The 18,190-nt window shown below is 35.8% G+C and overlaps 1 protein-coding gene across 1 annotated transcript in view; it reads right to left on the minus strand.

The window, feature by feature from the left end:
- The window catches only part of LOC129463719 (UDP-glucose:glycoprotein glucosyltransferase 2-like), a 68,221-nt gene that overhangs the window by 19,428 nt on the left and 30,603 nt on the right, over nt 1-18,190 (minus strand). The window contains exons 11-14 of the mRNA XM_055244442.2: nt 10,589-10,673; nt 6,889-6,974; nt 4,062-4,157; nt 2,853-2,937 (exon numbers count right to left, since the gene is read on the minus strand). Of these exons, the coding sequence (XP_055100417.2) occupies nt 2,853-2,937; nt 4,062-4,157; nt 6,889-6,974; nt 10,589-10,673 (352 nt within the window). The remainder of the gene's footprint in view (nt 1-2,852; nt 2,938-4,061; nt 4,158-6,888; nt 6,975-10,588; nt 10,674-18,190) is intronic.

Genomic DNA, 18,190 nt, shown 5'->3' on the forward strand with positions numbered 1-18,190 from the left:
CACAAAGTAAGTTCTAAGCTGATAAATTAGATTCTATACAGGAGCTTCATGTTTGAGATATATCATTATTTAATTCAAGGATTAAAAATACAAAGTAGTGATTATGGTCTGAATATTTCATATTTGATTCAGTATCTTATAGGATTAGAAGTAGTTTATTCCCTGTTTAAAGCAGAAGCAGTTAATGAAATATACTGTGGGCTAAATTTAGTTCAAGAGCTCAAATATTGAGAGAGAGAATGAAAAAGGAATTGGAAAAGATGAATTAATAAATATAGAATTTGCGTTTTACCACTTGATTCTTACTTGAAACTAGTTTCTGGTTATATGTTTAATTTTTTTCTCTGACTTTGCAAGAACAATGTAGATTTAAAATATGTTTTTTTTTTAAAGGCAAGAAGCACCAATTTCATCTGTGAAATCTTGAAATTAGGGGTACAACAGCTGCCAGGAGTCATTGTTTTGGTTTCAAAATAAAATAAAATAAAACATTCAGATAAAATAAAAAGAATATTTTTTCTTCATTAAATATGTGTTCAAATATTCACTGAAACAGACACTGTTCTAGGATCTAAGGGTACATTAGTGAACAAAAGAAATATAAATTATGACCTTCATTAGGCTTATATTTTAGAGGAAGTAGGTAGAAATAAACTATTGTTATCTACAGAAAAAAGTGCTATGAAGAAAAATTAAAAGGGAGAGGGAATTATAGTTTGCATAGTGCTGTCAGAAAAGAATTATGCCTAAGTTTAATGTATAATTTTAGCAAATATTTGAATGAAGAGAGGAGGTATGACTTTTCTAAACTGGTAGCTAGCGGCTTCTGTATCTGGCTGCTGGTTTACACAGATGTTTGAGTTTGTAAAAATCCAAAGCTAAATTTCATGATTTGTGCACTTTTCTGAGTGTATGTTATATTTCACTAAGAAGTTTTCAAAAGAAAAAGTTTTTAAGAAAGAAACACATCACAAAAAGAAGGAAAATACTACTTCAGATACAGTATTTCTTTTGGCCATGCAGCAGAACAAGACTTTCTAATCCAGACATAGCACTATTGTTCTGGTGAATAATACCTTTTCCTGCTAAGAGAATCTTTAGATTTTTCTATCTCAGTTTATTTGGGTTAAATACTCCCTTATTCAGTGTCTGACTACTAGGAAAACATGTTAAAAATTAGTAGAAAAATAGTATAACTTCTTATCTATACTTATGGGTTCTTTTTCTATTTTTTTTTTTTCTACTGTCAAATGAGCATAGGAGGAGACACTGTTGGTGGTGGAGGGCAAATGGACTATTACATAAGGTTAAGCACCTGAGGTCTGAATGCCTGGGTTCAAATCTCAGCTGTGTTTCTAATTAGCTGTTTCATCTCAGGCCTATGCTATAAAGGATGATTCTTGCTCAAAGAAAGGTATGGCCCTTCACCCTATCTCCCAGGAAATATCCTCTACCCTGGCCCTTCACACTATCTCCCAGGAAATATCCTCTACCCTGGCCCTTCACCCTATCTCCCAGGAAATATTCTCTACCCTTGGAATTTCCTGACCAGTAAGAATGTCTACGTTTACCTGCAGATCTTGGACCACACTAGATATTGTATGCTAATGATGTTATTTGTAGTGAGGACCTTGGGCCACAAAGCATCAGATCAACATCTGAAGGGGTTAGAGGCTAAGATTAGCCATGCAGGCTGTTAGCCAAGTCCACACAGCTGACCCTCAATAAAAACTCTGCACCCCAAAGTTTGAATGAGCTTCCCTGGTTGGCAGTACTCCATGAGTACCCTCACACACTGTTGCTGGAAGAAATAAGTGCTATCCACTGCGAGGGGATTCTACTGGGAGAGGACAATTGTTAACTTTGTGTCTGGTCTCCCTAGACCCTACCCTAAGCATCTCCTCCTTTTGCTGATTTTATTTGTGTCCTTTTGCTATAAAAACTGTAACTGTGAGCACAGCTGTTTTTTGGAGTTATATAAATCCTTATAGTAAGTTACTGAATCTAAAAGTGGTCTCAGGTATCTCTCAACTGTGCAAGCTAGTTATGTAACTTTTGAATCTTGGTTTCCTTATCACGTGGGATTGTTATGAAAAACAATTGAATAACATCAGTTAAACACTTGGCATCATGCCTAGAAATATTAAGGAATAAAAGCATGCTTGGCTAGTTTTACTTCTGTCCCACTGCTTTTGGTCTAGAAAAAAAAAACTCATTTGAAATGCTGTTGAATGAGACACCAAATTACTGTGGAGACACTAAAGTTCATGGAATTTGATTATGCTGTAGGGAGAATAGGAAGAAACACAGTATACTTTGTAGCAGGAGTATAGGGCTGAGTAAAGGGTAATAGCTGTTGATCACCTGAAATCTTATAAATATAAAATGCCTCAGATCATGGTGCCCAGCAATCAATGCACTACACAGATGAAAGAGCTTTTTCATTTCAGTACTGTAAAACTATTTTCCATGGTATAGGTATAGTCTTTGTATTTTCTTGATACTACTACTGTTTCTGCCTATCTTTGCAAAAATGACAGAAGCCATTTCTTTTAATTGAAAATCTGTATATATTTTCCATTGCCAAATTGTATTTAATTAGTCATTATCATGAAAAACTACTAGTCATTCTGATTTTGATTTTACTTAAAAATATACAGTCTTCTACTGTCCTCTCTTTGAACATCTCTAAATAAAAATTGCACAGAATTTTTCTTAAGCTACATAAAATACTAAATACCATTTTTTCAAAAAGCTCATTCTGAAAAGAGAAATGCCATATAAACTTACAATGATACAGATAATTTACTATTCAAACATTAACCATTCTACGAAAAAAGCTATGTATTTACTTTAAATGTCGGTGAGAGATAATTTTTTAGCAACCAGAATTTCACTGGTGTTTTGGTGTTACGCAAAACAGAAAGCATCATAATTCTGTATAAAAGAATATTAAACCCAATATACATTAACAGTAACAGGAGTTCATATGTATTTTTTAACCTTGAAGTGTTTTTTAAAATTTAATTTTAAGTTCTAAAATTTAAGTTCTGGGATACATGTGCACAACATACAGGTTTGTTACATAGGTCTTTTAAAGGCTTTTAAATAATTGAAGCTATGAATTAGAAGGTTTTCACAATGAAATGTGAAGAAATAAAGTATAGTTTATCAAGTATGTAATGTGTAAGGATGAATACATATACATCATGGTAGCTTCATGTGGGCGCAGTTGTCTATGACTGTGTGATTAATATTAAGTCTACAAACCCTGAAGAGCTGAATGATCTATCTATATTGACAAATTCACTGGATGGGTCATTTGGTTTGCTAACCTAAACCTCCTAATGGAAAGGATACAAATGAATCTGAAGTTCCATTTTAATGTATCAGTGCTACAATTCAAATATTTTTGATTTATTCTCCGTGACCTTTCTATATAAACTGTTTAAAAATAGCCTTTTGTACTTTGCAATATGCATTTCTCCCCTCATTCCCTTTCTTTTTATAAAACAAGGTTTTCTTCACTGGAAAAGGATAATTTACTATAGTAAATTTTATATATATATAGTAAACATTGTATATATAAAGTACTGTAAATATATATATATAGTGTATATATATATATATATTCTTACCTATCCAAAATGTCTATTTGCTAGCTTTGAAGATAACCAATATTCCAAATCAAGCCAAATTCATGAAATTTCATATTTATATATACTTACCTCATAATTTTAAGTAAAAAAAAAAAAAAGCAAGGTGTAAAGTAGTATGTTCTTTACTATTTGGGTAGAAGGACTTAAAAAACTGAAATAAATAAATAAATATACACACATATATATTTACGTGTGTGTGTGTGTGTGTGTGTGTGTGTGTGTGTGTGTGTATCTCCTTAGCAGGGTATAAAAATAATACTATGGGTTTCCTGTGAGAAAAGGAACTGAGTATCAGGGAAACTGGGAGTTTTTTTCCCAGTGTATATTCCTTTACTTTTTTTTTGAAATTTGAACCATGTAAATATTTCTTTTTCAAAATATAAGGTTAAAAAATATACCTACCTTAAAAAACGTTCATATAAATGATGAGAAGCAACTGAAAAAATGTTTAGGACATCTTTTTCCTTTTTGTCTTCTTTATGCAAGCTTACTGTGAAACTTGGAATAAGAAAGTAATTGACATTTCTTATACATATGGAAACATTGTATGCCTAAATACTAAATATAAGCAATAAATATAGAAATGTATTTCAAAATAGTTAAGCTATAAACACTCTATAATATTTACAAACTAATATTAAAATATTTGACAATGTCATTTGAAGCTTTATGAGTTTTTAAAATTTGTAATGTGGAATATAATTATATTGTCTCTAGGTGAATGGGCTGGTATTTTTGAATTTTTGTGAGTTGCCAAAGGTTGTTTTCAGAACAAAGAATGAATTACAGCTTGACATGGCCATATCTAGTGTGCTGAAGCTTTAAACAGGCCAATGAGGGAAGGAACAGAATGCATTAAGTGTGGAACTATGGCACGGCAAGAATTTATGTGGTAACAGGGTAGGTGTGTGAGTGCTGCTGATGGGGCTCACCCAGGCTAAAATATTTTTAAACCATCTACAATTTGGAGCTCCTCTGACCAAGCAGACTTTCTCCTCCACGCAGGGTGTGGAGTACCCTCTTGGTACTCTGGATGACTTCCATGACAAAGAAAGCACTAGGGAGCAATGTCTACTCACTGGTTTACATCATGGTAGCATCATCTGGGCCCAGCTGTCATTTTCATTACATTTTTGGAGCTAGACCAGCTCCATTTCATTGTTGTATAGGTCCATTTCATATATAAAAATGACTGAATCTTTTATTTACAGTATTCATAATGTATAAATTCATCTTTTTCTTCCTAAACATTTATTTTAAAATACTTTTATATAAACAGATATTTAGAATGAATCAAATTTGGTAAACAACTTAAAATCACCATCAAAGGTATTTTGCAAAATATAAATTGTTATAACAGAAGTATTTTTCAAATCTGGTAATCTCCCAAATAAGAAAAGAAGTTGATTCAGTGGCAAGAAAAAATAATCATTCTAAGTTAGGACTACAACTAAGATGAAAAAACCCAAAGCATCATAAGACACACAATACTATGTATCTGGAGCAGTTAACGTCCCAAAAACTTACCATCTCTGTTTCTAACAAGCATTTTGTTTTTGGTATCCTTTTTATATAGCAAGTGGCTATACCATAATTGAACAGTTATCCTTAATCATTCTTATCTATATCTTCTAATTTTAATGGAAGCTCTTAGACAGATACTCTTAAAATTGCTCAGATTCTATTCCATTATCCCCTGTCAAACATACCTACCCTCCAAATCATCTCAATGAGTGGACTTGATCCTTTCTCTATCAGTAACTTGTTCAAAGCACACACTGTACGGTAACATGATTTTTCTTACCAAACAAGGAGTCAACTATAGAAAAAGAGGCTTAAACTGGGCAAAATCCAAAATGATGGAAGTGCTTTTGACTAGTATAACCAAATATATTTAAGTTGTTGAATCTACTTTGGCTAACATTTCTATTTCTTATCTTTGATCAAAATGATTAATGGTTTGCCATCATAGCTCATATTGGGTTCCAATCTCTAAAATGGACATTCAAAGTTCTTTACAATATGCACCTACAGGAGACAGCTTTTGTTTTTGCTCACCTAACATCTGTTCCCCTTCTAGTAACAACCTGGCATTTTGGGGGGAATCATTCCTCCTCCCATCTCATTCTATGAGGTTTAGGTGGGACAGGGCTTCCCACCAGTTCTAGAAGTAGGCATATGACTCATGCTTGGTTATCAGAGTCACAGAAATCAGTTCAGTTTGGGACACACAGCTATAATTGGACCCATGAGTCAGCCTTGGAACTTTTATTGGTACTGTTAGGAAAGGGGTAACTTCCTTCCACTGGAAACAGTAAACTTTTAAAAGTCTATCTTAAAATGGAGGAGACACAGAAACAGTAGACCTAAGAGATGGAGAAAGACTGTTTCCACACCACATCACCCAGTGGCCAACACGAGGTGTACTCCTGGATTCTTTAGATATCTGAGCGAATATATTCCTCACGTATGTTTCTTTTTCGAGACAGGGTCTCACTCTGTCACCCAGGCTGGAGTGCAGTGTTGCAATCTTAACTTACTGCAGCTTTGACCTCCCAGACTCAAGCAATCCTCCCACCTCAGTCTTCTGAGTCATGGAACTACAGATACATGCCACCATGACTGGCTAATTTTTAAATTTTTTGTAGATACAGGGTCTTGCTATGTTGCCCAGGCTAGTCGTGAACTCCTGGGCTCAAGCAATCCTCCTGCCATCACCTCTCAAAGTGCTAGGATTACAGGTGTGAGCCACCATGCCTGGCCTGTGTTCCTTTTTAAACTAACAATAAAACAGTATAGGTATCAATCTAACATAAACAGTCCCTATTATTTTCAAGTTGCAGCTAGCTAGGCTACTTTCTTTTCTTTGAGGAACATACTCAATCATTTTGTCTTCATGTAACTGCCTTCACTCAATCTTTAACTTTTGAAATCCTGTCTGTCCTTTAAAACAGATCTTTGCCACACACTTCTTCAAGGAGTATTTCCCGAGGTTCCTTGTAAGTGGATATATAATTTTTCTCCATTGGTTTGTACAGTATTTTATTTTCATCTGTCTTATAGCTCTAGTTTCCTATCTTGTACACAGTAGTAACATTTATGTATTTATCTCACCCCTCCTAGATTAGAGGACCTTTGCCTTACTTAAATTTTCACTACCTGTGGAACTTCCACATACTAGACTTCTGGATCAATCTAGTGATGTATTAAAATATTCATTAGTAATTACCTTTTAATGGAATCCCACAGTCCTTTTGTTTTTTCATCTTCGTCGGTAAGGATATCTTCCTTAATTTTGTCTGTTTCTTTTTTCACCTAGATAGCATGGCAAAAAAGATTAGAATTTGGCTGCTTTACATATTGTGCTGTATGGTTAGAAAGTGAAACATATTGGGTGAGATTACCCATAGAAATCTAAGATTGACAGCTGCAGTAACCAAAGACAGGCAATATCTTAGCACAATGTTGTAAACAATCTGATCTTCAACTATCAATTCAACCTCTTTGTTCAGTTTCTTCAGTGGTTACCTCCATACTGCTAAATAATGTGCTTACACTTGTGTTTACTAATTTATCAGCTTTAGGCATTATCTACTAGTATTTCTGAATTCAGAGTTTAGACACTATTCGCTCTTTGTGATGACAGATGAATAGCTCACTAATCATCATGCTTCCCTTTCCCTATTTGTCTGGAAATTTTGGTAGTAATATGTTTATCTTCAGTTCTTCTATTGAGTATGTTTTGTCACTTTAAATAATATTTAAATTTCTTATTTTTTTATTCCCACAATCCCAACAGTTTCTCTTGTATAATCTGTTTATAAGGACACTACTATTTCTACAATTTCCTTCTACCTCCCAACTTATATTAAACCTTGACTTTAGCATTTGTAAATATTGATAACATTTACGTTTAGTTCAGTAAACATAATTGTATCTGTTGCATTTTGCTATGGTGATTCTAAAACTTGAAAATCAGTAAGAAGTTTTCATTATGACAATGTAAAGATTAACCACTGAAGAGTTGGAAAAGCTACTAAAACTATTTCCTCTGCACAGTTACAGTTTTAGTACAGTAGAGCACAGTTATAGTTTCCTCCTATGGCCACTGTGCCACTCCTAGGAGACTCCTGCTGGTTCAGATGAATTCTCCTTTCTTACATTCCACCAGCAGAGAACTATTTTTTCCTGGAATTTCATTGTCCTTATTTTTTCTTGTAGGGAGACATACAAATATGTCTTCTTTATCACAGACATAATCTTTTCTAGTTTATTACTCATGTTATCTAATTGTCTGGAATTCTTGTCTACCTAAGACATTTTTCTTAAAGTTCAACAATTAACTGTTTCTTTCTAGATTTTCTTTACATTGGATTACAGATTAGTTTCACCATTTCTTGAACTACCTATCTTCTTTCTTGATCTTGATCTTCATTGTACTGGCAAATGTCTCCAAGAAAGGGTATGAAAAATAATTTTTCTAAATCTTCACACTTCAGAAACTAACATTTTACCTTCACATTTGATTAAGAATTTGGCTAGATACAGAATCTTGGGTTCAAAATAATTTTCCTCAAAATACTGAAAGCTTTGTTTTGCTGTCTTTTAACATCTAAGTATTTTGAAAATGAAATTCTGATGTTAGTGTTGTCATTCTATTGCAGTGACCCACTTCTCCTTCTTAGTAGCTATTATAATCTCATATGGGCCATTTTCATTCATCCTACTTCGTAATTTGTGGACTCTTTTGACATGAACATTTTTCTCTCTCAACTTTACGACACTTCCCCTCCTCCATGTTCTCTGTTGTTTCTGGAATTCCTCTTAGTAGGCTACTGGATTTCATGGGCTGATCCTCTATGTTGCTTATCGTTTCTCCTCCCTGTTTTTCTGTCTTTTTAGTGTAATTCTGAGAAAGAGGTGGTTTGGAGATAAAACTGTGTTAGTAGAAAACAAACTAAAGACGGCCAGGCATGGTGGCTCATGCCTGTAATCCCAGCACTCTGGGAGGCCAAGGCGGGTGGATCACTAAGACCAGCCTGACCAACATAGTGAAACCCCACCTCTACTAAAAATACAAAAAATACACACAAACATAAAAATTAGCCAGGCATGGTACCACATGCCTGTGGTCCCAGTTACTCAGGGGACTGAGGCAGAAAGATCACTTGACCTTGGGAGACGGAGGCTGCAGTGAGCCAAGATTGGGCCACTGCACTCCAGAGTGAGCAACAGAGCGAGACTCCGTCTCAAAACAAAAACCAAAACAAACTACTGAAAGACCTAGGGTATGGGTAGGCTGCAGAATATTTCTAATTGGTATCTTTCATCATTCATAAAAATTCTTAGCCATTATTTCTTCAAATGTTACTTGTACCCCATTCTTTAATTATCTTTGAAATTCCATTTAGTTTACTTTTATTTATCCAACAAATACTCATAAAGTGCTTTATCTTATCTTCATAACAGTCCTGTAAGGTATATTCTATTGTTAACCCCATTTTACAGATGAGGAAATGAGACAGAAAGAGATTAAGTAATCTGTCCAAGGTCACACAGCTAGTGAGTGGCAAAGCCAGTTTTAAATCCACTACTGGTAATCTTAGACTTTCACACTAGCGTGTGTGTGTGTGTGTGTGTGTGTGTGTTAATGCTCTCTTCTATATTTTCTTTTTTTCCTGTCTCTGTTGCATTAGGTATACTTTTTATGGCCTATCTCCCAACTTGCTAATTTTCTCTGAAGGCATGTTAAAGCTATCTACTGAATTATTAATTTTGGTATTGTATTACTCAGTTTCCAAAGTTCTACTTTAAAAAAATCTGATACGCATGTTTTACAGTTTCATGTTCCCTGCAATTATTTTTAAACTCATCTTTAATTTCTTTAAAAAAAAGTACAGCTGTTTCAGAGGCTATTCTAATAATTCTAGTATCTTGAGTCTTTGTGTATCGGTTTTCTGTTCCTGCTAGTTTTGTGTATTTGGTTAACTTTGACTATGAGTTGGCCTTTACACTAGAAAAATTTGATTTGCAGCTTAGGCTATTGTAGTCTTATTCCAGAGATTTATGGATGTCTCTTCCAGATATCTCTATAGCCTATCAATCTGGAACAATTTTAGTACCAATTCAAGGTTCAGGATTCCCTGGCCTACTTAGCTGACACAAATTTGGGCTAAAACACTATGAGGAATAATTTTTTATGTTTCATCCTTAGCCTGAAAATAGAGCTAGTTTATTGTAGAGAGGGTCTTCTAATAGATTATTTTATGTGTGTTCTGGGTTCTAATTTTTGTCCCCTAACCCATCAAATTAAATAAAAATGGCAAAGTGTGACAGGACAGAAAAATGTTCCCAGGACAACAGCTTCCTTGGGTCAAGAGAAGTTTCTGTGCTTGCTTATTTCACTAGGCTCGCATTTTCCCTTTAATTTTGGTTTTGGGTTTCCTTATTATCCTTATTATCTTACTATCAATTCCTCATGGTTTTTAAAATTTTTTAAAAATTTTATCTAATATTTTCACTAGTTTTAAGCAGGAGGGTTGGTCCAAAAAGAATCTGCTATCATTAAAAACTCCCTTTCTCTCCCTCGTTAAAAAACAGCACCTTTTCTTTTTAGAGCTAATTTTTCAGTGCATGTTCTTGATCTCATCTGTAGAGTCCAATTTGTAATGTTATTTGGCTACAGACAGATTTAGTAGATATATTTACAGTTATCATAATGTAAAAAAAAAATCCTTCTCTTCTATCTTCAAGTTCTGTTTTCCTTTGTGAACTTAATCCTCTTCTTATTTTACTGCTGGAGTTCAAATATAACATTTTAGGTTGTAAAATTGTAAAGTTAGTTGTAAAATAAATCAATTAATTAAAAAACAAAGAAGATAATTCTTAATATTAAGAACAAAGCCTATAAAAAGTTCTGCCCCACATACTTTTACTTCCAGTATCTTGCTTTTGAAGCTGTTTAATACAACAGTGATATCTTCTAGGTCTGCTTGAGAGTCAGTTCCTTCATGCCTAAAAGTAGAAAAATGTGTCCATAATTAATTTAAGAATAGACATACAATTATGATGGCATAACAAATAATCTCATTTTGCAATAAACGTAAGTCCAATATCACTAGTGCATATATCATGTTTTTCTGTTTCTATAGTCAATTAAGATATAATATACTGTAGTTTTCAAAATTATCCAATAAATTTTAACTCAGTACACATTAAAATTGTAAAAAAGTAACTCATTAAATTCAATACTACCCAATCACTCTGAAAGTTCAAATTATGACTTATCTTTGCTGTTATATACCAAGGCTATCACACAACTAAAATCTTTCACATCCCTGATATATTGCAATGATAATTACAATTTTTTACACTTCAAAGTTGTTTATGTATCAAAGGAGTTCTACACTATCCAACTTTTTAATATCCACCAGCCGTTTTCAAATGCCAAAATTTGAAGTACATTGTTAAAATAATGAGACTGAAAATGTGTCTATGATGTCCATCTGCATCACTTGAATGTTTCCATTTCGTATTACATATAATGCAGTTTTTTTCCGCCCATTTTCAAAATTGCTTAAACAAATATGGCAACTGTGCTCCATAATTATTTTTTCAAACTATTCTCACTATGGACTAAAAAGTTCTATCATATTTACAATAAAGTTGAATTTTGTTGAAGGGGAAGCAATCAGATGTCAAATTAGTTGTTACTTTTGAGTTGTTATATATAATATATACTTTTAACATTTTTCCAAAATGAACACCTGGGGAGTCTAGCACTCATGACTGACACATCTTTGACTTTCTCTTACTCCCAATTCCTGAGCTGAGGTGGTTAAACCAAAGTAGCAGGCAGAACTCTGTCCAACAATCACCACTAGAAAACAGAAAGAAGCCAGGTGTGATGGCTTACGCCTGTAATCCCAGCACTTTGGGAGGCTGGGGTGGGAGAATCGCTTGAGTCCAGGAGTTTGAGACCAGCCTGGGCAACACAGTGAGACCTCGTCTCTGCAAAATTTTTTGAAAAATTAGCTGGATGTGGTGGCCAGCGCTGTGGTCCCAGCTAGTCAGGAGGCTGAAGTAGGACGATTGCTTGAAACTGGCAGATTGAAGCTCCAGTGAGCTGTGAGCCATGATTGTGCTATTGCACTTCCGTCTGGGCAAGAGAGACCCTGTCGCAAAAACAAAACAAAACAAAACAAAACAAAACAGGATCTAACTTGTATAGTAGAAACATTGTCAAATTTCTTAAAAACTTTCAGCTGCTTATGGCCACAAACACTACTCAAGGGCATTGACAACTTTAGCCATTTAATCCCCTGTCCACTGAGACCCAGAGAATAAAGCCAGCTAGCACAGCACTACAGCTAGACCTAGACAAATTCTAACGCAAATCTCTTTCCACTTCCATCAGGTAGCAGAGGTAGTAATGGTGACAAGCTCTCATTTTAATTCAGGCACTGTTTTTTTTTTTTTACTTTAAGTTTTAGGGTACATGTGCACAACGTGCAGGTTTGTTACATATGTATACATGTGCCATGTTGGTGTGCTGCGCCCATTAACTCTTCATTTAACATTAGGTATATCTCCTAATGCTATCCCTCCCCCCTCCCCCCTCCCCTCACCCCACAACAGGCCCCGGTGTGTGATGTTCCCCTTCCTGTGTCCATGTGTTCTCATTGTTTAATTTCCACCTATAAGTGAGAACATGCGGTGTTTGCTTTTTTTGTCCTTGTGATAGTTTGCTGAGAATGGTTTCCAGCTTCATCCATGTCCCTACAAAGGACATGAACTCATCATTTTTTATGGCTGCATAGTATTCCATGGTGTATATGTGCCACATTTTCTTAATTCAGTCTATCATTGTTGGACATTTGGGTTGGTTCCAAGTCTTTGCTATTGTGAATAGTGCCGCTATAAACATACGTGTGCATGTGTCTTTATAGCAGCATGTCTTACAATTCTTTGGGTATATACCCAGCAATGGGATGACTGGGTCAAATGGTATTTCTAGTTCTAGATCCCTGAGGAATCGCCACACTGACTTCCACAATGGTTGAACTAGTTTACAGTCCCACCCACAGTGTAAAAGTGTTCCTATTTCTCCACATCCTCAGGCACTGTTTTAAGCACTTCATAGATGCTCACTCACTTAATCCATATACAACCATCCTTTGAGGAAAGTACAATTATTATCCTAGATCCAAATTGAGTCTAGATAGTCTGGCTCTTCAGCACTGTACTATCGGACCTTTACCAACAATGCTAAGCACCTGAAACCTCTGGATACATGAGGAAAATGAGCAGCTTAAATGAAGGGAACAAGCTAAGCAGTCAGAGGAAATGGACTTCATTGATAAGGCATTAATGCAGAAAAAAGGGAAGCATTCAAATAATTCATATTCTCAATGAGATTCAAAAGAATACTGAATCTCAGTAAAAGCCATTTGCTTCAAAATGAAAGAATTCACTGTGTCAGAAAGCATGATTAATAAAAAAAAGCACTCATACATGTGTCTCCTGAAATTCTAAAAAAGAATTTATATTTTCAGAGAAGAAATGTAAATCAGATTGGCTTCATATTTTTCATCCAAAACACTAACTGGTAAGAAACAATGATGAAGTCTTGTTTCAAGCATTCTGAATAAAATTATAATGCTGTTATTCAATACTTAGGAAAGTTATAATTCATACAGAATTGCAAAAGAAATTTTTAAACCTTTGAGGACCACCTCAAAGTTTTAAACATTTGAGGGTACACCACTAATGTCTCTGAAAAAAACTTATTTGTGGAAAGGTGGTGTATATTATGATATGGCAGGCAACATCCCACCTTTAGCATACACTGCAATAGTTAGAAAGATACACCCATTTTTGTTGTTGTTGTTACTCAACTCTTTTGCAGCTAAGGTTTTGGTTGATAATTAGATTCTGCTAAACAGATAGATACATTTGCATGTTATTTGGAACTTAGAAGTGAGCGGGGCAATGTGCTGATGCTTGCCTAGCTTCTTTTGTCAAGCACAGTCATGGAGACATTGAGGTTTTCTACTTCAGTGTTCCAGTGTGTAATTGCTTAGCTTTCTGGGTACCAAAGGCCAGTTGATGTGTTGCTGGCAGCAGCTTCTAGCTTTCTCTCACTTCTGATGATGGGAAAGTAGCAGCTCTTTCTGGTTGGTCAGTTCCTTGGCTTTGTTCTCAAGCATTCCTAGGATCCAGCCCTCCTGGAGAGCTTGCTCCGCCAGTCCTTCCCAACACAATGTAAAAGCATCCAATTGCTTGTGTTAAACACTTCTATGATACTATGGGAAGTCAGCCATCTGCTACGATTTGAATGTCCCTCCCCTCCAAAACTCATGATGAAATTGTACTGCCATTGTGGCAGTATTAAGAGGTGGGACCCTTAATAGGTGATTATAGGTGATGGGGCTCCACCCTCATCGGGTGGAACTGGTGCTACCACAAAAGGGCAAGTTTGGCCCTCTCTTGCTCTCTCTTGTCCTTCTGCCTTCTGCCACAGGGCAATGCAGCAAGAAGGCTTCTGCCAGATGCTGTCCCTCAATCTTGCCAACCTTCCAGAACTATGAACCAAGAAATTTCTGTACATTATAAATTGCTCAGTCACAGGTATTCTGTTACAGCAGCAAAAAATGGCCTAAGACACCATCTAAACAAAAAATGAATGTGAAAATTAAAAGACATAAAAAAACTGTGATTAATAGTGAATTCATTAAAATTTACATTTAACTAATGGTAATATGATAGTAAAGAACTAAATAGAATATTGGGGGTAGGGGTAAAAGGATGCTAGAATGCTTCCACTGAAACTCCAAGAGATAGCTACCAGACACCGAAGTGAGTATGCATAGTCATCCATTCTCAATACCCTCACAATATGCAGATTGCCCCTCAGAGAGATTAAGCATATAAAAATGTTCAGAAAAGGGATTGTGTGAGATGAAGGCAGAAAAGTTTCCTTACAGAGAGCTGTTGTCAGATTGTGAGTCTCCACCACTATACTCTATGAGGACGGAAGGGGAAAAAGTATTGCCTTCTCATTCTAAACTCAGTAAGGTAGACACTTTAAGGAGAAGACACTTTGCAATACATATTCTGAAGTTGGGATGCACAGAGGACTCATGTCTGGGAATGTTAAAAGTGTACATGAAGCAGGATTGGATATTTGAGGACTGATTTATTGCTCTAATCGAGGAGTCAGGAGAGTGCTTACTGCGTCTGCAACTGGTCTGAACTAGAGTTTGTTGGGCAACTGATGTCTAGGTATTTCCACAGATCAGATGCAGCCAAGAAGGAGAGCGATTTGGTTTTGTTGTTACCAAAGGGTAGTCATGTGTCCTGCCAATATGGCAACCAGGAGGTATGAGGAGACCACACCAACAGAACCAGGAAACTAAAGGAGAGTGAAGTACAGCAATAGAGAACTTTTAAGAGTCAACAGAGAGTGAGTTTTAACTACTGCAGAGCCAGCAAAGTTACGGTGAACCAACTCGAGTACCTGAGGAGAAAGAACGGAAAGCCTTGTTTGATATCTTTGTCCTTCCTCCTATATAAAACATGGGAGAAACAGTTCAGTCTCAAAGGTACCAAACTAAAATTGATTACAAGTGTTACTTTGGCAGAAAAGATTTCTGTAAAGATTTCAAATGAGAAGTCTAGCACAATAATTTGGCATTGAAGGTGCATAAATAAAGTATCTAATATTCTCTACAATTAATTAGGAAAATCTGAGGAGCATTTGTCTAACTTTGGTAGAACTACAAAGAAATAAAGGAGAATAGTTTTCAGACTTTTTGTATTCAAGGTAAGTAACAGCCAATACTGAGTATACACAAATAATCTGCAGTTAATGACTCCAAAAAATTGACAGACACAGAAATACACATTGTGGACATTATGCCTCAGAAGTGGAAAGCCAAATTTAAAAAAATCAAATAATTTAGTCATGGCTTTAAAATCTGAACTTAGAAACTCATATCAATATTATTTTAGCTTAGATTTTTAGCAGGTTTTCAGGAATATTTTTCCTAATTATAAAGGTAATATCAATTAGAATTAAAACATAAATTAGGATAAACAACATCAGTTTTTGTTATATTTTATATTGACCTCGTTAGACTTTTTATTACACAGTAACATGTATTTTTTTCCATTTTAGATAGCTAGTGACATTAATCATATGTGGAATTAAATTATGACTAAGTATATGGTTTTGTTGTTTATAAGTAATACAAACAAATTTTTAAGTTATTTCTACTGCCAAAAGTTGTCTGTGAATGAGAAAAAACAATTTGCACTAATATGTTAGTGGTACTTCAAATATAATATCAAGAACTATTTTCTCTCTAAAACATCTTTATGAACTGTGTATGATAGAAAATAATAGTAAAGAAGATAAAACAGAACCTAAATCATGTATAGTTTTAGTTTTACATAATACATGTGCTATTGTATAACTGTATTTGTAAAAGAAGGAATAAGTGGAGAGGAAATGGACATTTACTCAATATTCTACAATGATGTTCTCATTTAGTCCTTAGCAAAACCTCACAAGGGAGGTAGGATTATTCCCTTTTGAAATGACGAAATAAAGACTACAAATAGCAAAGAAACTTATACAAGATCATACAGATAGTTGGTGGTACAGAAGGGATTTGACTCACAATTCATAAACAGGGCTTTCCCTTTGTGAAACATAATGGTGAAACGGTAGTGGCAGATACAGAAATGCTGAGTTCCTGGCAATGCAGTTTGCACAAAATTTAAAAAGCAGAAACAAAACATGAATGCTTCTTAAAATTATATCTTGAAACCATGGCTTTTATAAGGGTTAATATAAATGTTACAGTCTATTTTGCTCATTTTCTATACTACCATAGCACTCTTTTATAGAACTTAGAACATGTAATAGTCACTCATTTTCTTGACTATCTTTTCTACTGGAATGAGTTTTGGGAGGGTAGGAACTGTGTATTTGCAATGGGAATGACACAGCAAGGTAGCACAGGTTGCTGCATAGGCATTAGAACAACATACCCAAATGGGTCCAGCTGGTAGCCAAAGATAAGAACTTAGAGGTACCCCCTTCCTGCCTAGCAAACTGGGCTTCTGTTGTCCTGCCTTCCCTTCAAACACACCAAAAGTGACCCATGCTCTATTCCCTTCTATATACTGCTAGTTGCATGCATGCTCTCTCTTTCTCTCTGCCTGACTCCTCTTCATTCTTGCCTGATGTGACCTAGAGATGGAGCTCTTCCTGCCCAGGATTTGTAATAAATCTTTGAACTTATTTCTTATTGTGGTGGTGTATTAAATTTGCACCACCCATTGGAAGAGCCAGGGACTATCCCAGACCGGGTTTTCTCGGGCATGCTGGGGAGAACACAAGGTTGGGTTCCCAGTGTCACCGCGATGGTCAGGCAAGCATAAACTGCACATGGGTCAGACAAGAGCCACACGGGCATCTGTCAGTACAAACAAGTTTCCTGTGTGAGGGAAACTGGGTCTGGGGTCAGACAACTATGAATTAGACCATCCACCAGGTAAACGAAGTGTCCCATGAAAGGCGCACAGTAAACATTCACATCCAGCTGCCTTTCATTCCTCATTAGGGCAAGGTCACTAGCCACTCCAGTACTGGAACTCAATTTGGCTGGGGATTCTCAAAACAGCATTGTTCAACTGCTTATCTCCAATACTCGTCCTTATTTTTGCCTGCTTATTCCACCGCACCAAGTGATTTCTGTCACTATAGTTTGTATTATCTAGTGTTTTGTAACTTATAAAAGGAGACATGCAGTAGTACAGCAACCCCCACTTACCCACAGGGTATAGGTTCGAAGACACCCACTGGATGTATGAAACCATGGATGGTACTGAACCCTAAATGTATGTTTTTCCTATACATACATGTCTATGATAAGGTTTATTTATAAATTAGGCACAATACTCTTGCCTTTTGTGGTCATTAAGTAAAACGAGGGTTACCTGAATATAAGCACTGTGATCGCATGACAGTTCATCTCATAACTGAGAATGCTACTAAGTGACTCATGGGCAGACACCTGACAAAGGAATGATTTTCCAGGTGGAACAGAGCAGGATGGTGTGAGAAGTCATCACATTACTCAGCAGTGCATAATTTAAAACGTAGGATTTGTTTATTTCTGGAATTTCCCACTTAATATTTTTGGACTATGGTTAACCATGGGCGACTGAAACCACAGAAAGCAAATTCTTCTTCTCCCCTTTTCTCCCCTTCCTCTCCATCCCCTTCCTTTTCCTCCTCCTCCTCCTTATTTTGAGACAGAGTCTCACTCTGTTGCCCAGCCTGGAGTGCAGTGGCATGATCATGGCTCACTGCAGTTGCCACCTCGTGGGTTCAACTGATCCTCCCACCTCAGCCTCCCAAGTAACTAGGACTACAGGCGCGTGCTACTGCGCCTGGCTACTTTTTTGATTTTATGTAGAGGTAGGTCTTGCTATATTGCCCAGGCTGGTCTCAAACTCCT

This window comes from Symphalangus syndactylus, chromosome 15 (assembly GCF_028878055.3).
Source record: "Symphalangus syndactylus isolate Jambi chromosome 15, NHGRI_mSymSyn1-v2.1_pri, whole genome shotgun sequence".
In the NCBI taxonomy this organism is placed as follows: domain Eukaryota; kingdom Metazoa; phylum Chordata; class Mammalia; order Primates; family Hylobatidae; genus Symphalangus; species Symphalangus syndactylus.